The 20,775-nt window shown below is 41.4% G+C and overlaps 1 protein-coding gene across 4 annotated transcripts in view; it reads right to left on the bottom strand.

Moving 5' to 3' along the window:
* Positions 1–5,813: 5,813 nt before the first annotated feature.
* The window catches only part of LOC112226202, a 22,423-nt gene continuing 7,461 nt past the window's right edge, over positions 5,814–20,775 (bottom strand). Inside the window, exons 2-18 of one of the 4 annotated variants that reach the window (XM_042307254.1) lie at positions 13,464–13,506; positions 12,280–13,322; positions 11,890–12,002; positions 11,417–11,554; positions 11,211–11,283; positions 11,027–11,080; positions 10,799–10,855; positions 10,544–10,628; positions 10,164–10,253; positions 7,824–7,877; positions 7,629–7,721; positions 7,373–7,501; positions 7,203–7,274; positions 7,030–7,095; positions 6,802–6,927; positions 6,501–6,648; positions 5,814–6,384 (exon numbers count right to left, since the gene is read on the bottom strand). In XM_042307254.1, the coding sequence (XP_042163188.1) occupies positions 6,340–6,384; positions 6,501–6,648; positions 6,802–6,927; positions 7,030–7,095; positions 7,203–7,274; positions 7,373–7,501; positions 7,629–7,721; positions 7,824–7,877; positions 10,164–10,253; positions 10,544–10,628; positions 10,799–10,855; positions 11,027–11,080; positions 11,211–11,283; positions 11,417–11,554; positions 11,890–12,002; positions 12,280–12,352 (1,416 nt within the window). In that variant the 5' untranslated portion in view covers positions 12,353–13,322; positions 13,464–13,506 and the 3' untranslated portion in view covers positions 5,814–6,339. Of the gene's footprint in view, positions 6,385–6,500; positions 6,649–6,801; positions 6,931–7,029; positions 7,096–7,202; positions 7,275–7,372; positions 7,502–7,628; positions 7,722–7,823; positions 7,878–10,163; positions 10,254–10,543; positions 10,629–10,798; positions 10,856–11,026; positions 11,081–11,210; positions 11,284–11,416; positions 11,555–11,889; positions 12,003–12,279; positions 13,323–13,463; positions 13,507–20,775 lie in introns of all 4 variants that reach the window. The other 3 variants (XM_042307252.1, XM_042307253.1, XM_042307255.1) reach the window with 3 other exon arrangements.

Below are 20,775 nucleotides of genomic sequence, written 5' to 3'. Positions count from 1 at the left end.
GACTCAACTCCAGCCACTTTAATAAATGGAAAAATTGATGTAAAAATGTGTCACTAGCCTCTTTAAACAATGCCACTTAATATAATGTTTACAGACCCTACATTACTCATCTCATATGTATATACTGTACTCTATACCCCCTACTGCATCTTGCCTATGCCATTCTGTACCATCACTCATTCATATATCTTTATGTACGTATTCTTTATCCCTTTACACTTGTGTGTATAAGGTAGCTGTTGTGAAATTGTTAGGTTAGATTACTCGTTGGTTATTACTGCATAGTTGGAACTAGAAGCACAAGCATTTCGCTACACTCGCATTAACATCTGCTAACCATGTGTATGTGACAAATACAATTTGATTTGATTTGAGATTTAAAGCAAGTTTGCTGCAATTCATCACATTTTGCCATATGGCGGAGAGAAGATTTGCAATTTTATAACTAATTGCATGCAATTCTACTCATTTTGCCATAGGGTGGAGAGAAGATTTGCAATTTTATAACTAATTGCATGCAATTCTACTCATTTTGCCATAGGGTGGAGAGAAATGTATGCATGTCAATATGATATCTAAGTGACAGTGACTTACAAAATCAATGCCCCCCCCGTCAGCAATTTGACGATGTTTACTACAAGTTTACGTAGCTGGTCAGATTTATTTACCAATCAAAATAATTTAGTGATTGAGTGATTTTCAATGACTGACACAACTAAATTTTGAAATTGTATCTTGTGTATTCTACTATTCTAGCTGTCAACAGTAAAACAGGGGTCAGCAGGCCGCCAGTTTCTCGTCCCTGAGCTAATTATTAGAATCAGATGTGCTAGATAAGGGTTGGAGTGAAAACCTACAGGACAGTAGTTCTCCAGAAACAGTGTTGGAGAGCCCTGTTCTATAGAGACAGAAACTTATATAACCCATAGCAACAGCTGAAGACAAGAGAGACTATCATTCAGTGGTTGATTACAGCTCGTCAAAGTGATGTGGAAAGATGAGATTATTACATTAATAAGAAATGATGATCATGTTTGATAAACAACAGTAACTTTACAAAATGTCTGACAAGACTGAGATAAATCCAGAAAGAATATCAATCCAGAAAAGCAAAGCTTATCAAAACATACAGGCTACATGATGCATGTGACTACGATTTGAAAAGTCACTGAAAAATCTAAGTACTGTTTCTTGCTTTATAGACTACACACGCTGGGCATGATTCACACGTGCTACTATTCTCACCCATCAGACTATACTTAATTTAACATTGTCTTTACATACAGTATGCTAAATAATATATGTATGAAATTGGTTAGGATGTAGAATAGGCCATTATCATACCTCTGGTATTGTAGTTTACAAGGTAACTGTAAATAAACCTAAACTGCAGTGATAAATAGCCATACTCTCAGTCAAATCACTTATGGCAGTGTGGTCTACATTGACACAGTCCAGGAGGGTGATGCAGGAGTAGCTGACATCAATCACATTGTGTGTATGTGTAGTGTTTTTCTGTTGACAAAGTTCAGCAAGCCACGTAGACGTCTGTGGAAGAAAACCTACACAAGTAAAGTTAGACATCTAACACACAAAAACAATATTCTACATGTCTGAATACATTTGTCATTAAACTGTATCTACTGTCTGTATTTTTTATCTATTTAACATTGCAAGTCAGTTAAGAACAAATTATTTTTTACAATGACAGCCTACCAGGGAGCAGTGGGTTTAACTGCCTTGTAAAGGGGCAGAACAACAGATTTTCACCTTGTCAGTTTGGGGATTTAATCCAGCAACCTTTAAGTTACTAGCCCAACACTCTAACCACTACGCTTCCTGCCTCCCCTGAAGTGTGAAAGACAGTCACATTTCTGATTCTACAGTAGTCTGATAGTGAAGCCTGTGAGTCATATTGAATCCCCAGTTTGAAAGTTGTACATCATATGTAGTTGTAGTCAAGAGAGTCTTGTGAGATACAATAAACAGATATCTTACCTTATTGGAAACCACTGATTGCCACTGCTCACATATAGGATTCTCCTTCTCCTTTACACAGTATTTGTACGCAGTTCCAGTTCGGAGGCTTGTACAACTAACATTCTTGGTTTCTTCTCCACTCCAACAGCCTGCAGATATATATTTTGCAATCTCTCTTTCCTGAGAATTGTAACTTTTTCAAGAGAATGGCAAATAGCTGAGAGATAAGCAAACACTCAAGACATCGAAAAAACTAAACCAACTACACTACTGTAAATATGTGTCAGGAATTGGGGTGACTAAGACATGAAATGTCAGCTTCACCCAGAAGAAATACAAGGTCAAAACACAATCTTCTTACCTTGAATTAACAGGATTGTCAATAATAAACTAAACAGATAAGAAATAGACATGGTGGCCTCTTATTACAAACTACTGTGTGCTGCGTGTTGAGTTCCAGTCTGTCATCAGTGCAAAGCAAACCAAGGTGGGAAGGACACTCTTTCTCTTGTTGAGCGGAAGTTACATCATAAGGAGGAGCAACAACAAACACATCTGGTTTTTGGATAAATATTTTAACGTTTTGTGACAATTAAACTAGATTTTTTTGTATACAACTTAAGGCATTGATATTAAAACACAATATTTTCAATAAATGTTCCTTTCCCCCATGTAAAGCCTCCAGTTGAATGACAACTTGACCTGATTCCTACTGGTGGGGCAGTCGGATAATAGTGCTTTATTGCACTGTAGGTGGTGCACTGCGATGTGTCTGAAGTGCAGAACTCATTACTAGGTCCATATTACCTGTCTCCTGCCCACATGACCTGTCTGGAAGGTCACAAGGTCAGTAAAAACTTAGGGTCCTACACACAACACTTCTGACCACTAGACGGGGCTGTTGTTGTACTGTAGGAATGAAGCACATGGTTTTGTTGAACTGTAGGGAAAAGGGGGATACCTAGTCAGTTGTACAACTGATGCCTTCAACTGAAATGTGTATACCGCATTTAACCCAACCCCTCTCTGAATCAGAGAGGTGCGGGGGGGCTGCCTTAATCGACATCCACGTCTTCCGCACCCGGAGAACAGTGGGTTAACTGCCTTGCTCAGCGGCAGAACGGCAGATTTTTACCTTGTCAGCTCAGGGTGTGAAGAGAATATCATTATTACAATCACGTGATACATTTCAGAGTGGGATGAAATAGGAAAACATCAGGAAATCATCATCCATACCATACTGTACCATACCATCATTGGCTCCTGTATGTTACTGGTGAACACATCAGACATCCCACAAAGACAGACATACAGTCTGTGTACATGATCACATGAGCAGTTACTGTAGAAACCAGGAGCATTAGTGTGGCACGTGTGTGTGTGTGTGTGTGTGTGTGTGTGTGTGTGTGTCTGCATAAACTTGAAAAACTGAAAACGAGTGACACAAGACTAAATAAATCAGTTGGATCTTTCCCTCTCCACCAGTGTCTCATTTGAAGAAAACACGACCACAAGCTAGAAAGGAATGTTTTAATGATAAAAGGAAAGCAACTCATCATAATATTAATAAGCGTTGTACCAGTCACTGAAAAGTCACTGGTTTGAGGTACCTTTGAGCAAGGCACTAAACTTGAATTGCTCCTGTAAGTCACTCAAATGTTCATGTATTAAATAAAACAAGTTGTGACCAAACACAACACTCTGCAGAACAGCCTTCCTAAAAGGTAGATATGACAATGATGTGGAGGTTTGTTCATACAAATAAGACAAGAGTATGAGGGACAATTGTATTCATCAGACCTGAGTCGTTCATTAAACAATAGTCTTAACTCACTCACTTGTATGGCAATGTATGAGCAGATCATATCAATCCAACAGTCAAAATACATAGTACTATACACAGTGTACAAACATTAGGAACACCTTCCTACTACTGAGTTACACCCGCTTTTGCCCTCAGAACAGCCTGAATTGGTCAAGGGATGGACACTACAAGGTGTCGAAAGCTTTCCACAGGGATGCTGGCCCATGTCGACTCCAAAGCTTTCCAGAGTTGTGTCAAGTTGGCTGGATGTCCTTTGGGTGGTGGACCCTTCTTGATACACATGGGAAACTGTTGAGAGTGAAAAGTCCAGCAGCGTTGCAGTTCTTGACACACTCAAACCAGTGAGCCTGGCACCTACTACCCGTTCAAAGGCAGTCCAATCTTTTGTCATGCCCATTCACCCTCTGAATGGCACCCACACACAATCCATGTCTCAAGGCTTAGAAATCAGTATTTAACCTGTCTCCTTCCCCCTACACTGATTGAAGTGGATTTAATAAGGGACATCAATTAGAGATCATAGCTTTCGCCTGGATTCACCTGGTCAGTCTGTCATGTTCTTAATGTTTTGTACACTGAGTGTAAATTGGTCATGAAAAAGTCATAAATAAAACTAAATACATGTGTAAGGTAACTAACCATAAAAGCATCAGGTGAAAACCATTCATAACAGTATGGGACCAACCCACATACATGACATGAAATACATTACAAATAAGTCAAATTAACATAATCAAAAGATGAAGAAAATGAACCTTTTCGGACACTAAGGTTATAAGGTGTCAATGTATATGGGTATGTCATTCGCCTAAGTCATTTGACCTGACAGACACTGAAATAAATATTCTAATGAAACTGTGAACATAAATGTCCACATAGCTACACAATTCCTGTCTAAAGTTGTGGTATTTTTCACAATGTCACTAGTAGGTGGGGATGTGGGGTACAGTTCCTTCCGCAAGAACTGCAGGTAACACTTCCTATGAATACGCTCTTCATAATGTGTTACAAGTGTATTTATAACACCTTATAATCTATGAATATATACATCATAATGCATGACATAGGCACTAATGGCTAATACATGTCTATATTCCTTCAGCATTTTAAGCAGGCAGCATAATGCCTTATGATTATGAAGCTAAGTGGTATGACCTCATGAAAGTCTCCTTAGGAAAATGTGTCAGAGGGCTATACTGTAACGACTTCACGTAGGAGTTCCGCACTCCTGTTAAAGGGATAGTTCACCCTAATTACAAAATATAATTTGCTTTCTTTACCCCGTAAACAGTCTATGGACAAGCTCAGACAGTAATCCATGCTTTGGTTTCGGATGGGTGGACTTATAACGCGAACGTCTAACAACCCAAAGGTTGCGTGTTCGAATATCATCCCGGGATATTTTAGCATTTTCGCTAATTTGCAACTTTGCAATTACTTACTACTTTTTAGCTTAATGAGCACATAATGTATGATATAACGATCCTAATGTGGCATCTGGCATAGTAATACTTTGCTTCATAAGGCATTACACATCCTGGTGATAATGCTTTATGTAGTTATAGATGTTCTTGAGCAGTTATTAGCACCTATGTTGTGCATCCTGATGCATTATGCATAGAAGGTGTTATTAATGCTCCTATAATGCATTATAAAGAGAACATCCATATGAAGTGTTTCCTGTTTGAACTGACCAATCATGATTTCCTATGAATACAGTGATTTAAATAAGTCTGATGTAATATCATCTAGAGTCTAAAATGGAACATCAAAGTTCTTTACTGAAAGTAGGATTTCATGTGTTAAAGGGGACAAATTATGCAAGTTATTTTAACTGACATGCTAACTCTCAATTCAGAAATAATGAATAATTGCTTTGGTAAAATAGAGCTTCTTAGACTGGGCCCTGTGATAATGAGGCCTACTCTAAATAACGTCTAGTCATTGTTTAGCTATTTGACATTGAGACCTCATGACCTTGGATATGTCTATACTAGAGAGGTTAACGTTTTAAGCATCTTTTCAGGTGTATGTTATATATATATATATATATATATATATATATATAATTGCTTGTATGTATAGTATACAATACTAGTGTATGATCTTATCATACTTTCATAGAATTTGATATATAATGTTGTATAGCTAAAATGTGACTTGTTGTATCATAATCAGTCATATGCCGCACACTCATTTTCAGATAATAGTAATTAAACGTGTAGGTAACTTATCTAAATTATTATTATCTAAAAGTCTTGGTCCGTTTTGGAATTTCAACTGATATCACTAGAACACATTTCCTAACTTATCCAGGTTACAGCTGTCGCATAGAGAATTAACTTAATAAACTGTTTAGATTATAGAAAATCAGAAAAAGACACTTTTCAGAATGTGCCTTGGGGTTGACATGACTGATTATGATGAAGCAAGTCACAAATGTGTATCTTATAATATGTATATTATATACAGTATTACTGTGTCTTATAATATCTTATTAGGTTTTCTTTTGTTATACAAACGTCCACCGTTTGTTACAGTTCTCCTCTTCTTGACTCCATGTCATTAGGTCCTTTGTCCTTGGGAAAAACACAAGAGTTACAAATATGTTGGAGCAAAAAGAAAACGAGCCCCGTCATTTTAGATACCAAGACAAACAGTTCACCAGTTGTCAGAGGACATTAACAGTACTTACTATTAACTCAGGAGGTTTGGTGACTTGGTCCTTGTCCAAGGTCTGTTTGTCCAATAGAGCAGTGGTCTCCTCTGCAGCTCTGTTAGACATGGGAAGAGGTCCTGGACTGGGTGCACCAGGAGTCGGTTCCTTAGTCTCATCGTTAACCCTGTTGGAGTAATAAGACATCAACATTCACATTCATGATCCACCATAATACTCTTCCCTATAGAGACAGAGGCTAACATGAACCGTGGGAAAATGGGGTGAGTGGCATTATACCCAAAGAGTTGTGGATGTATCAATATGTAATCAAGCTTACCTGACATCATGGTGTCCATTCACTAGAGGGGGTTCAGCATGTGTCTTCTGACAGGATTCAGGGTCTGTTCCCCCACTGTCTGCTGACTTCCTGTCCTGCCCTTCTAGCACGCCTTCCTCTCCTGGGCTTCTAAGGGTGATTATTATATGGATAAGAATTAAGGATCTGTTGGAGAGGGGTACACATGGTCTACGTGTTCATGGCCTAAATGACAGAGGAGTGACTCACCTGCAGAGGAGGGGTGAAGTCTCACCAGCACCCTGACCTGGATCCCCATTGGTCAGGTGTGATTCCCTGTGGAGTAAGATACAGACTGGATCAGGAAACATGACCTCAACCAGTTATTTAACCTCCTCTACCATCCCATGCAACTTTACACACAGATAAATACACATTCTCACCTTCTATATGGCACGTGTCCATTGCTCTGAGGTTGACCAAGAAGCTGTGGGTCATCAGTCTGGCTGTTAACCCTGTGGGAGCAATAACAGGGATATCATCAGGATTAAAACTCTTGATCCACCAGAAACAACACTGTCCTCCATAGAGGCAGAGACTAACATGAATTTACCTGACAAGCTTGGGTACATTCAGTGGAGGGGAATCAGCATGTGTCTTCTGACAGATTTCAGTGTCTGCTCTGTCATTGTCTGACGGCTTTCCATCCTCCATTCCTAGAACTCTTTTCTCTCCTTGGTCGCTAAAGTTGAGATTATTACATTGATAAGGATTTAAGTATCTCGATTGGGAAGGATACAAATGTTCTCCATATCCATAGCCTACATTACAGAGGACTGGCAGGTGATTAGTCATGTGGTACAGTTTACCTGGCATCTCCATTCAGCAGAGGGTTGTCAGCGCCTGTCTCTTCATTGTCCATGGGCTGCCTGCTCTCCTCTCCTGGCTCACCTCCTTGGTCACTAAAAGTGAGATTATGATGAGCATGACTGAATGGAAAAGCAAGGCAAACTGATCCAGGACAGAGTAGACTGTAGAGATGTAATAGAGGTATTCTAACTAACCTGAGAACAACCACAGCTTCAACAGTCTCACCGTCATCAAGCTTTCTGATGTCTCTGTGATAAAACATTGTCATGATGTTGGCCTGGGGGGTAGGTTTATGACAGACATAAATACCTCTTCCCCCCTTTTTCCTCTCTCTACCCTACTGATGTTACATTTGAAAAATCCTTTGGTTAACATAGAGATTCTGGGAACATCAGAAGGTGGAAATGAACTATATTCTGCTAATCCGACCAATTGAACATATGCGGTGGTACTTCATGAATATGATGTCAGTTCGATTGTCATCTGAGACGTTCTCATCAATGATAAAATGACAAACTCTAAAGTGGAAAGTCTACACATCAGAGTTATCGGAATCCCATGGAATTGTTGTTCAATTTAAATGTTTGAATATGAAATTATTCGTGATGGGATGAAATGTGATTTTAGCTTCCAAAATTTTCATAAGATTAGGGTTCTGCTCAATCAGTGGCCCGCCCCTGTGAAGGGACATGGGCTATAAAACTTTTCAAACACGCCCTTTTCTCCCTTCCTATATAAAGCCTTGACGACAATGTAACCTCCTGTTCCGAGGAAGTGAGGACGACGGTCCGATGTCAGAATGGTTCAGATAATAACTGCAGAACGAAGCCAACATCAGCGTGAGCTTTGGTTGCGAATGGTATGAACTTTGAACTCTTATTCACTACAGAAGTGATACCTCCGAGCCGTTAAGTTAGCAACAGCAGATGCAAACTAGGGTTAGGAAGGAACAGACAGAGTATCCCATCTATCACACAACGACGTTACTACAACGTATCCAATTGACCACCAGAGACATTCTTCAAAGGACAAAGGACTCGGTTTGGCAACACGGCCTTCCATCTACCACCAACCTACCGAAGAACAGCTCAGAGTAAATATTTATTGCATTTTCCTTTTCCAAATGGGCGGTAATTTAGAATGCATAAGATACTGTATTTACGATAGCACAGCTTCTTCCTTTGTCCCTCAGTCTTCCCGCTCTTTCACTCAAACCCAGACCCTTTTCTTTTGTGTAACAAGCTGTCATATCTGTTCTGCCCGCTAGGGACGTTTTCCTTCATGACGTAATTTGTAATCAAGTTATGATTTAATTCTGTGTATGTGTAATTCTGTGATTAGTTAGGTATTTAGTAAATAAATAATTAAACCCAATTTTGTATTGCTGATTCAACGTGTTAGCCAGGGTTCGTGCAGATAACCAAGAATTTACAACTTTCAGATGAGACTGAATTAAGATGACGATTAATACTGACTGCTATTGATGTAAAATATTACTAGGTCTTTAAGAGTTTATTCGGAAGATAACAGCTCTATAAATATTCTTCGATACATTAGACCACAGTCAAAAATACACCAGTTGTCCTTCTGGCTTGAATATGTTATGTCTTGCCTTGGCAGGGCTCTAAAGGCAGGGTCTTTGCTGAATGTTGTTGCTTGCCAATAGACATTACTGGTATTTGAAATGCCATGCAGATCTATTGAGTAATTCTTCCTTCGCCTTCTATAGCAGGGCTTTCCAACTTTGTTCCTGGAGAGCTACCCTCCTGGAGGTTCTCTCTCCAATCCCAGTTGTAACTAACCTGATGCAGCTTCCAGGGATGGGCAACTTTGATGGGGGCCACAAAAATCCGAACTCATTATGAGGGGTTGCAGTGGCTAGTGGGTCTGTGTACCCACATTCATACCCACACATGCAGTCAGTGCCGGCCCTAAGCAGTCATTTCAGGCTATTCTATTAATTTTGCCAGCCAAAAAACAGCAGTTTTACAGCTAATTTACTGCAATTCTACGCATTTTGCCATAGGGTGGAGAGAAATGTTTGCATGTCAATATGATTTCTAAGTGAGAGTGACTTACAAAGTCAATGAGTCCCCTCCAGTCATCAATTTGACGATGATTTCTACAGGTTTAGGTAGCTGGTTAAATACATTTACCAATCTAAAAAATTGTTAGCTGACATGAGCTAATTGAGCGACTGTCATTGACTGACATAACAAGAGAAAAATTGCTGATGAACAACCACATTTTGAAATTGTACCTTGTGTATTCTACTATTCTAGCTGTCAACAGTAAAACGGGGGTCAGCAGGCCGCCTGTTTCCCGTCCCTGAGCTAATTATTAGAATCAGGTGTGCTACAGTAGATTAGGGTTGGAGTGAAAACCTACAGGACAGTAGCTCTCCAGGATCAGGGTTGGAGAGCCCTGTTCTATAGAGACAGAAACGAATATAACCCATAGCAACAGCTGAAGACAAGAGAGACTATCATTCAGTGGTTGATTACAGATCAATAAAGTGATGTGGAAAGGTTTACCTGGCATCACGTTGCTCATTCTGCATCAGAGGAATGGAGTTTGGTTCTGGAATGCCCTGACCCGCTTCCACATCTCTGTGGCCTTGGTTGCTAAAGATGAGATTATTACATTAATAAGAAATTAAGGATAATGTTTGATAAACAACAGTAACTTGACAAAATGGCCGACAAGACTGTAGTTTGTAAGTGGCCTGCAAGTTCCAGACTGTTCTCATCCTGTTTGTGACCTGCTAGGACCCCATTGGTCTGACTTTAAACCGTAGTAGTAAGACAGAGAGAACTAGTCTCATAACTAACATAAACCCTCTGCAACAATTCTAATTGACTTAAAGACAAAAAGAGTTATAAAGCTGTTATAAACAGTTATATAGGATACTCACCACTGTTTGTCTCTCCAAGGTTTGCGCACACAAAAAACCACTAAGAGCAGACCAGCAATGACCAGCCCGAGAGCAACAACACCAACTGAAAAACAAAATGTAGTCATCAGATATTGACATATTCACACAAATGAAAAGGTTTTAAAACAGCCTTCTAACAGTAGTTGATCTTGGTAACATAATTTTGAGGTCAGATTTACTTGTCATTTTCTCATACAGAGGAAGCTGTGGTGACAGATTTGCGTAAAAACTCACCAATGATTTTCCAGATCAAACTAGTGTCACCATGGTTTCTATCAGGATGGTCTCCATCTATAATGGTGGAATTAGAGAGAATAAAGTCATTTCCATGACATAATCAAACAAAATACTGAACAACACAGATTAATGTGTTATGTCGTCTTTCCCTTCATTTAATTTCCAGGCTCCCAGAAAATAAAAACATCAAAAACAAATTCTCAAGGGATTGACATTGGTACTCACCTGGGATGATGGTTGAATTCAAAGATGCAGTTGTCACAACCTCATTCCTCATCTCTGCAAAGGCCAGAAAGAGGTTAAAAGGTGTACAGTATTCAAAATGAATGAATATGATTTAGTGCTTTTTCTCTATGTGCCCTTGAAAGATACTTGAAATTGATGGAAAAGAGGAATGTCAACTATCTACCTGTGACAATGTAATGGGAACATCTCTCCTTAACTGAGGGATCTTTACCATTAGACTCAGTTCCAGTCTTCTGCTAAGAGGGAATGGGGAGGGATATTGTTTCATCAGTTGCATCCTAATAATACAGGATTAAACCCAGAAATAAAAAGACAAATGTGTAAGTTGTTATAATCAACCTCTAAATAATGTGAAATTACAGAGCTCACCTGTGTAGAATCAATGTAAATTATGTTCATTGTCAGATGTTGGCATTTATAGAGGGTGATTGAACTGTTGTTCATCGTTACCACCTCATTCTTATCAAATTCCATTGGCTTGTCCCCTCCACTGTTGGCAATGGCAGTCTGTGGGAAAGACAGACAAAAAATTATTTCAAGTTGGAAAAAGACAAGTGAAATGATCAATGCGGAATGTACAGTGCATTCGGAAGGTATTCAGCCCCCTTGACTTTTTCCACATTTTGTTACATTACAGCCTTATTCTAAAATTGATTCAATTGTTTTTTTCCCCCTCATCAATCTACACACAATGAAAAAGTCAAGGGGTCTGAATACTTTCCGAAAGCCCTGAATGTAGTGGTATTTTTTGAAGTAAAATAATTCTGTGTGCGGATTGCATCCACTGCTCTCCTGCAGTAGTTACTTCCTGTATAGATGAACTAAAACACAGATGAACTTACCCCTGCATTGTTGTACACTGCAATGTCAGATACACCTGAAATGTTGTATAGATACACGTATCTACCATCACTGGTCTTCAATTTTCCACAATCAATTTCCACCGAAGTACATGCTAAGGATGTCAAGGAAGTTTTATTTAGGACAACGTTATGTGCATTATTACGAAAACCACTTACAAATTCCTTTAGACCGAAACTAAATGGAATATAGATAGAGACTAGGTTTGAGATCTCGATCCAATAAATAAGAACAATAGAAAAAGTTTGTGTCAAACAGGTCTGGCTTCTCTGAGGGCCCAGCCCTGACGCAGTTTATTTAGCAGAAGTATCAGTCTTCCGGGAGAAATAGGGAAACTTTGAAATTCATTCTACAATAATTTGGTATTTTACCTTGATTCTCGACAGCGTAGGTTGGATAGACTTTCAAAACAGCAACCAAAAAAACCACTTCAAACAAAAACATGTTCAGTTCTGAGATGACACATCTACCTCCACGCCTAGTGAAATTGAAAAGAAAGTAAAGGCATTTCCTGGTTGTTTATATAAGCAGAGGAGGAGCTATGGTACACAATGACGCACAGAATAAACATTATGTGTATTTTTTGGGGCCTTTTATTCTTCAAAGTTGTCATTTATAAAGATGGGGAGCTAGATGGACACTGTTTAACAGCAAGGAACATGTATTCTTTTCAGTTGGCAATGGAAACGTAGAAAAGGTTTGAAATGACTTGGTTAGAAGTTGTGTCATATCATTCAAATGTTGATGATTCACTTTACACATCCACAAGCAACAGCAGCCTAATGAACTGCTTGAACTGCAACCAGTGTGGTATTAGAACGACCTCCAACCCCTGTGTCTTATGTACTGTAATATAATACTGTAAGTCTAAAACCAGAGGACATCCTTGCCATGTGACTGGGATGTATAGACAAGACATCTATATCAAATGTTACCTGAAGGTTCATGACAATAGAACACTTAGGCAGTTCAGAGAATATATTAATGTTGAGTTGCAGACATCACACAAATCATACACATTTTACCTGAAAGGCCGCCTCATGGGACTCTCGGTCGCGGATTGAACCCTTAGTGCCTTAGACCGCTGCACCACTCGGGAGGCACTCACGTAATATTCTTTAACAAAATATCTTATACTTAATATCTTATCATGTTTTGTAAGTTTGCATCTCCTCTGCTTGACTCCATGTCATTAGTTCCTTTGTCTTTTGGAAAAAAATGCTGAGCATGAAAACAACCAAACCCATAATTCAGTTAGCAAGTTACCAGTTCACCAGCAAATAGTGGAAAACTGAATGAACACTCACAGTACTACCTATTAACTAAAGACGTTTGGTGACTTGGTCCTTGTCCAAGGCCTGCTTATCCACCAGAGCAGTGGTCTCTTCTGACCCAAGGTGATGAATGCTTCTAGCTAGAGGACACAGGCTGGATCAGTAAACATGACCTCAAACATGGTATGCCTATTATTTTCCATAAGTCTCTCCTACAATCTTTCCAATTTCACTGTAAAGAGCACAGTTAGCAATAGATGGAGAAACAGACACAATCTCACCTGTCAGACAGGCCATTACAGGTCATCAGTTTGGCCATTAGTGCTGTGGGAGCAATGACAGACATCATCAGGGTTCAGATTCACAACACCCTCCCCCACCCTAGCATTGTCACCGGCAGCATAGCCTAGTGGTAGCGCATTGGACTAGTAACCGTAAAGGTTGCAAGTTCAACTCCCCGAGCTGTACGAATCTGTCGTTCTGCCCCTGAACAAGGCAGTTAACCCACTGTTCCTAGGCCATCATTGAAAATATTTAACTGACTTGCCTAGTTAAATAAAGGTTAAAAAATAAAATAAAATAAAAAACCATGGGTACTAGGAACGCTGGGGGTACCTGGCCTATCCACAGGGTGTACTGTACTTGAGAATAGCAAGATCAAAATTCAGTTGGTGGTACAGTAACCGAAAAGGTTGGGAACCACTGACCTACAGTATAGAGACAGAGGCTAATCCGACCTAAGAGATCAGTTATGAAGGTAGTTAGATTATCATCCAATAAATAAAGAGGATCTGTCAAGGGCTTCATCATCTGGTGAAGTTGACCTGGCATCATGGTGCCATTCACCAGAGGGGGTTCAGCAAGTCGTTTCTGCCAGGATTCAGTCTCTGTTCCCCCATGGACCATTAGCTTCTTGTTCCTCTCTTTTAGCATACCTTTCCCTCCTTGGCCGCTTACAGTGAGATTATTACATTCATCTGGGAGGAGCAATTAGAACAACCCCCAGCCTCTGTCACTTATGTACTGTAATGTAATATGTCTCAGGGGACATCCTTGCCATGTGACTGGGATGTATAGACAAGACATCTATATCAAATGTTACCTGAAGGTTCATGACAATAGAACACTTAGGCAGTTCAGAGAATATATTAATGTTGAGTTGCAGACATCACACAAATCATACACATTTTACCTGAAAGATCATGAGCCTGGACTTGTGTGCGTGTGTGTATGTGTGAGTGCCTGAATGTGTGTGTTTGTGTGTGTGTGTGTGTTTGTGTGTGTGTGTGTGTGTGTGTGTGTGTGTGTGTGTGTGTGTGTGTGTGTGTGTGTGTGTGTGTGTGTGTCTGAATGTACGTATGTATGTACGTATGTATGTATGTATGTACGTATGTATGTACGTATGTATGTATGTGTGTGTGTGTGTGCATGTGCGCGTGTGTGTGTGTGAGAGAGAACTGGAAGGAAAGACAACCAAAGGAGAAATTGGCTTTGGGGGTGACCAGTGGGATATACCTGCTGGAGCGCGTGCTACGAGTGGGTGCTGCTATGGTGACCAGTGAGCTGAGATAAGGTGGGGCTTTACCTAGCAGAGACTTGTAGATAACCTGTAGCCAGTGGGTTTGGCGACGAGTATGAAGCGAGGGCCAACCAACAGGTCGCGTACAGGTCGCAATGGTGGGTAGTGTATGGGGTTTGGTGACAAAACGGATGGCACTGTGATAGACTGCATCCAGTTTGTTGAGTAGAATGTTGGAGGATATTTTATAGATGACATCACCGAAGTCGAGGAAAGGTAGGATGGTCAGTTTTACGTGGGTAAGTTTGGCAGCATGAGTGACATAATACAGAACATGAATAAACAAGAACAGCTCAAGGACAGAACTACACACACTTAAAAAAGGCACATAAAGGCACACATAGCCAACATATCAGTACATACACACAAAATATCTAGGTCAAATAGGGAAGAGTTTTTTGAAACCAGGTTTGCTGTTTATTTGTGGCCAATACATCTGATTTGATTTGAGTCCACCTGTGTTAAATTCAATTGATTGGACATGATTTAGAAATGGCACACACCTGTCTATCTACGGTCTCACAGTTGAAAGTGCATATCAGAGCAGAAAACAAGCCTTGAGTTCGAAGGAATTTTCGGTAGAGCTCTGAGACAGGATTGTGTCAAGGCACAGATCTGGGGAAGGGTACCAAAACATTTCTTCAGCGTTGAAGGTCCCCAAGAACACAGTGGCGTCAATCAATCTTAGATGGAAGAAGTTTAGAACCACCAAGACTCTTCCTAGAGCTGGCCGCCCGGGTCAGGGAGGTGGCCAAGAATCCGATGGTCACTCTGACAGAGCTCCAGAGTTCCGCTGTGGAGATGGGAGAACCTTAAAGAAAGGACAACCATCTCTGCAGCACTCCACCAATCAGGCCTTTATGGTAGAGTGGCAAGACTGAAGCCACTCTACCAAGATTCTCTGTTCTGATGAAACAAAGATTGAGCTTTTTGGCCTGAATGCCAAGCGTCATGTCTGGAGGAAACCTGGCACCATCCCTACGGTGAGGCATGGTAGTGGCAGCATCATGCTGTGGGGATGTTTGTCAGCGGCAGGGACTGTGAGACTAGTCAGGGTCGAGGAAAAGATGAATGGGGCAAAGTACGGAGAGATCCTTGATGAAAACCTGCTCCAGAGCGCTCAGGACCTCAAACTGGGGACGAAGGTTCACCTTCCAAATGGACAAATACACTAAGCACACAGCCAAGACAACGCAGGAATGGGAAAAACTCCCCAAATACAGGTGTGCCAAGCTTGTAGCATAAACAGTCTGAATACTTATGTAAATGTTATTTTCAGTTTAAGATTTTTAATACATTTGCAAATGTATTAAATTTGTTTTTGCTTTGTCATTATGGGGTATTGTGTGTAGATTGGTGAGGGAAAACAAATATTTAATACATTTTAGAATAAGGCTGTAACGTAACAAAATGTGGAAAAAGTCAAGGAGTCTGAATACTTTCTGAAGGCACTGTACATGTGAAAAAAATAAACATAACAAGAAGACACGTGTCCTCAAACTTGAAAAGCAATTTACACATCTCACCTGATGCACCAGAGACAATGGTACAGGTCCAATGCTCCTGATTCAGAAATAAGATAACATCAATATATTTACTTCTTATAATAAAATAGTTTACATTTGGAATGTTTTTCCCCCCTGGTATTGTAGTTTACAAGGTAACTGTAAATAAACCTAAACTGCAGTGATAAATAGCCATACTCTCAGTCAAATCACTTATGGCAGTGTGGTCTACATTGACACAGTCCAGGAGGGTGATGCAGGAGTAGCTGACATCAATCACATTGTGTGTATGTGTAGTGTTTTTCTGTTGACAAAGTTCAGCAAGCCACGTAGACGTCTGTGGAAGAAAACCTACACAAGTAAAGTTAGACATCTAACACACAAAAACAATATTCTACATGTCTGAATACATTTGTCATTAAACTGTATCTATCGTCTATATTGAAGTGTGAAAGACAGTCGTATTCCTGATTCTACAGTAGATACAGTCTGGGTGAAGGATATGGAACCCCCCGTTTGTATAATCACGTCGTACATCATCTGTGGTTGAAGTTACCCCATTGGGGATCATGAACATCTACTCCACGCATAAGATCCTTGTAGATTCCTCTTTCACATCTACACAGTATCTGTAAGCATTTCCTGTTCTGAGGTTTGCACAAGCTATATTCTTGGTTTTCTCTCCGCCCCAACAGGATGTAGAGGAAGGAGGAAGACAATTACCACAGTCATCTACAGTGTAAATCTTTACTGATGTTGAAGAGACGTTGAAGAGATTAGAATGTCCGGAAGGGACAGCTTACTGTATAAGCACAATAGCATATCAACAAGATGGAAATAGTCTGCATCACTAGATGTAGGAAACAATCTCGGTAGGTATGTTTTTTCTTTCCCAAGGAATTTTAAACTTACAACGTCACAAACAATGCTTTGAACGGAAAATAACAGTTCAAGATTTCAGATCTTTATACTGATAGAAAGGAAGTGGGAGTACAGGAGAGACATTTCACAACAACTAATATTCTGCTGGTACTGTGCGCGCCCCACAATGAATGAGTCGCCGCCATTTTGGAGAATTCTGCAAACACGTGGCGCAGTTTTTATTTTGCAATGCTATCACTTTCCATAGATAATATGTAACTTCCTCCACATAATGGCAAATAGGAAAGAGATAAACAAATGCTCATATTATCAAAAAAACAATGCGACTAGACTGAAGGTGTGTCTACAGAACGCGGGCAGAGACGGCTTTAACCCAAAGCATGGCCTCTGGCTATTCAAACATCAGCAACACAGACTAAAATGACCTTGACTTGACAAGAGGATCAGAAAACAAGTTACAAGATATGCAACAGACATTGTAGTACTGCAAACAACTGTGTGCCTGCCGCTGTGAGGTGCAAACGCAGAAGAGATAGGTGTAACTCATAGTGAAAGTTATGATACATGGAAGAGGTAGAGTTAACAGTGACGTCTGACTCATTGGGGAAGTCTTGAGTCATTATTATGCAAATCAGTTTCAGCTCTAGCACTGATATTAAAAACCTGCAAGTAATTGAAACCCTGTTTCCTTTCACAATTTCCATGGACCTGATTCCTACTAGTGGGGCAGTCTGATAATAGTGTCATGATTCAGTGCACTGTAGGTGGTTTCTGTAGGACCAGGACAAACTCAGAGAACCAGAGATCAGAGTTGTACCTAGTTAAGTGACATGCCCGGTAAACACTCAGGGCTACATCATTCTGACCACTAGAAGGGGCTCTTGTTGAATAAATGAAACAGAAGCCTTCGTCTGATTCGAGTCATGTTGAACTTCACCTCAAGGTATATAACTGATTGAATGATTCAATAGGTAAAATGAAGTAGGCTGGTGCATAACATGTTTATAAAGATGATGAACATTCTAGGTTGACTGTGACAATTGACCCTCAGTGAGGGGAGGGTGTGTGGCTAGTGTGTATATTGAAAATAATATAATTATTGTGATCGCTTGTGGTTCATTTCAGAGTGGGAAGACATGGGAAAACATCAATAAACCCATCATCCATTCCATTCCATTACTGTCTATAGGGTGAACACCCATCAGACACCCCACAAAGACAGGCATACAGTGCTTTAGACTCAGTACTGTCTGTGTACATGATCACATCTGTGAGGGTCTACAGTAGCTACTGTAGAAACCAGGAGCATTAATGTGTGGCAAAAAGGTCACAGTGTGTGTGTGTGTGTGTGTGTGTGTGTGTGTGTGTGTGTGTGTGTGTGTGTGTGTGTGTGTGTGTGTGTGTGTGTGTGTGTGTGTGTGAGAGAGAGAGATAATGTGTATGCGTGTGTGTGATAGCACAGGACATCCTCCTGTTGTCTTTGGGAGCTGGTCCATGGAGACAGCGTGACAACCCTCCCATCAGATTGTGTCTGTGAGAGCAGGAGAGCAGGCGCTCAAAGGGCCCTCTGTCATCAGCCCCTTCACACTCACTCTCTCTTTCTCTCTCTCACACGCACACCAACAGATAAAGCAGGGCTGCCAGAAGGAGCATGCTTAATTTACAGATTCACTGGTCCAGCGAGAAAACACAGACAGGAGTCTGTCACTCAATCTGGCCCGATCGCTTTCTCCCTCTTTCTGACTCTTTCCCTTCCCCCCTCTGTCTCTCTCTTTCTCTCTCTCTCCCAAACTCTCTCTCTCTCTCTTGCCCTTACTCTATTTCAGGCATGTCCATACCAAAGGCCCATCCATAGAGTTGGAGGAAAATAAAAGCTAAGTCATGTTGAATTACACTCCAAGTGAATATGACATGTTCTCAGTTCCTAAACATACTAGAGATCTACTACCTGATTGAGTTGGCCTGAGTTACCAGAGGGGAGGGGACTGGGGGGGAAGAGAGGGTGGAGAGAGGAATGGGCTCCATACAATCATATGATCAATTTTCCATAGATATCATGTGACAGTAGGAGGTATTCACATCCTGCCCAGGCTGTGTTCCAGAAAGAGAGAGAGAGACAGAGAGAGAGAGACAGAGAGAGAGAGACAGAGAGAGAGAGACAGAGAGAGAGAGAGATAGAGCCCCTCTGCTGGGGACAGGCAGCATAAACAGAGAGAGCGAGAGAGAGGGACAGACAGAGAGAGAGAGGGACAGACAGAGAGAGATAGAGACAGAGCCTCTCTGCTGGGGACAGGCAACATAAACAGAGAGAGCGAGAGAGAGGGACAGACAGAGAGAGAGAGGGACAGACAGAGAGAGATAGAGACAGAGCCTCTCTGCTGGGGACAGGCAACATAAACAGAGAGAGCGAGAGAGAGGGACAGACAGAGAGAGAGAGGGACAGACACAGAGAGAGAGGGACAGACAGAGAGAGAGAGGGATAGACAGAAAGAGATAGAGACAGAGCCCCTCTGCTGGGGACAGGCAACATAAACAGAGAGAGAGGGGGACAGACAGAGAGAGAGTGACAGACAGAGACAGAGAGGGACAGATACAGAGAGAGAGGGACAGACAGAGAGAGAGAGGACAGACAGAGAGAGAAAGGGACAGACAGAGAGAGATAGAGACAGAGCCTCTCTGCTGGGGACAGGCAACATAAACAGAGAGAGCGAGAGAGAGGGACAGACAGAGAGAGAGAGGGACAGACACAGAGAGAGAGGGACAGACAGAGAGAGAGAGGGACAGACAGAGAGAGAGAGGGACAGAGCCCCTCTGCTGGGGGACAGGACCGGCATTATAAACAGAAAGCGGAGAGGAACGTAGAGGAGAGTGAAGCAGGTCTGCTTATAAACACACATCAAGGAGCTGCTAGCTGCATGTCTCTCTCTCCCCAGGCCCAGGCTAACAGACAGCCTAGAACAGCCCTGGTCTTGGCTCTATGGGGCTCCACCCAGCTGCATGTCTCTCTCTCCCCAGGCCCAGACTAACAGACAGCCTAGAACAGCCCTGGTCTTGGCTCTATGGGGCTCCACCCAGCTGCATGTCTCTCTCTCCCCAGGCCCAGGCTAACAGACAACCTAGAACAGCCCTGGCCTGGGCTCTATGGGGCTCCACCCAGCTGAATGTCTCTCTCTCCCCAGGCCCAGGCTAACAGACAACCTAGAACAGCCCTGGTCTTGGCTCTATGGGGCTCCACCCAGCTGAATGCTCCATTACAATAAACACACTAATACAGGCCAGGTGAAGGGATGTCAATAAATATCCATCGACCAACACCACACCACATCCTCTATTTCGCCCTGCACCTCTCTTCCTCCCTCTTTCTTCCTACCGTCAGGGTAGTGATGAGAGATACATAGATTTCCTCCCCAGAGGGTCGCAGGTTTCCCTTCTGGAATTCTAAGGAATTTTGAATAATGGTGTTTGGTAGAGAGGAGTGGGAGGGAGGGAGGGAGGGAGGGAGGGAGGGAGGGAGGGAGGGAGGGAGGGAGGGAGGGGGTGTATGGGGGTCTGTGTGGATAGTTCTGCTGCACCACACCTTTCTGTGTTCATGATTAAGCTACGCTACATTATACTAGGCTAACAGGT

The sequence above is a fragment of the Oncorhynchus tshawytscha genome, linkage group LG27 (assembly GCF_018296145.1).
Source record: "Oncorhynchus tshawytscha isolate Ot180627B linkage group LG27, Otsh_v2.0, whole genome shotgun sequence".
Lineage (NCBI taxonomy): Eukaryota > Metazoa > Chordata > Actinopteri > Salmoniformes > Salmonidae > Oncorhynchus > Oncorhynchus tshawytscha.
This window is presented reverse-complemented; position numbering and strand designations above follow the sequence as displayed.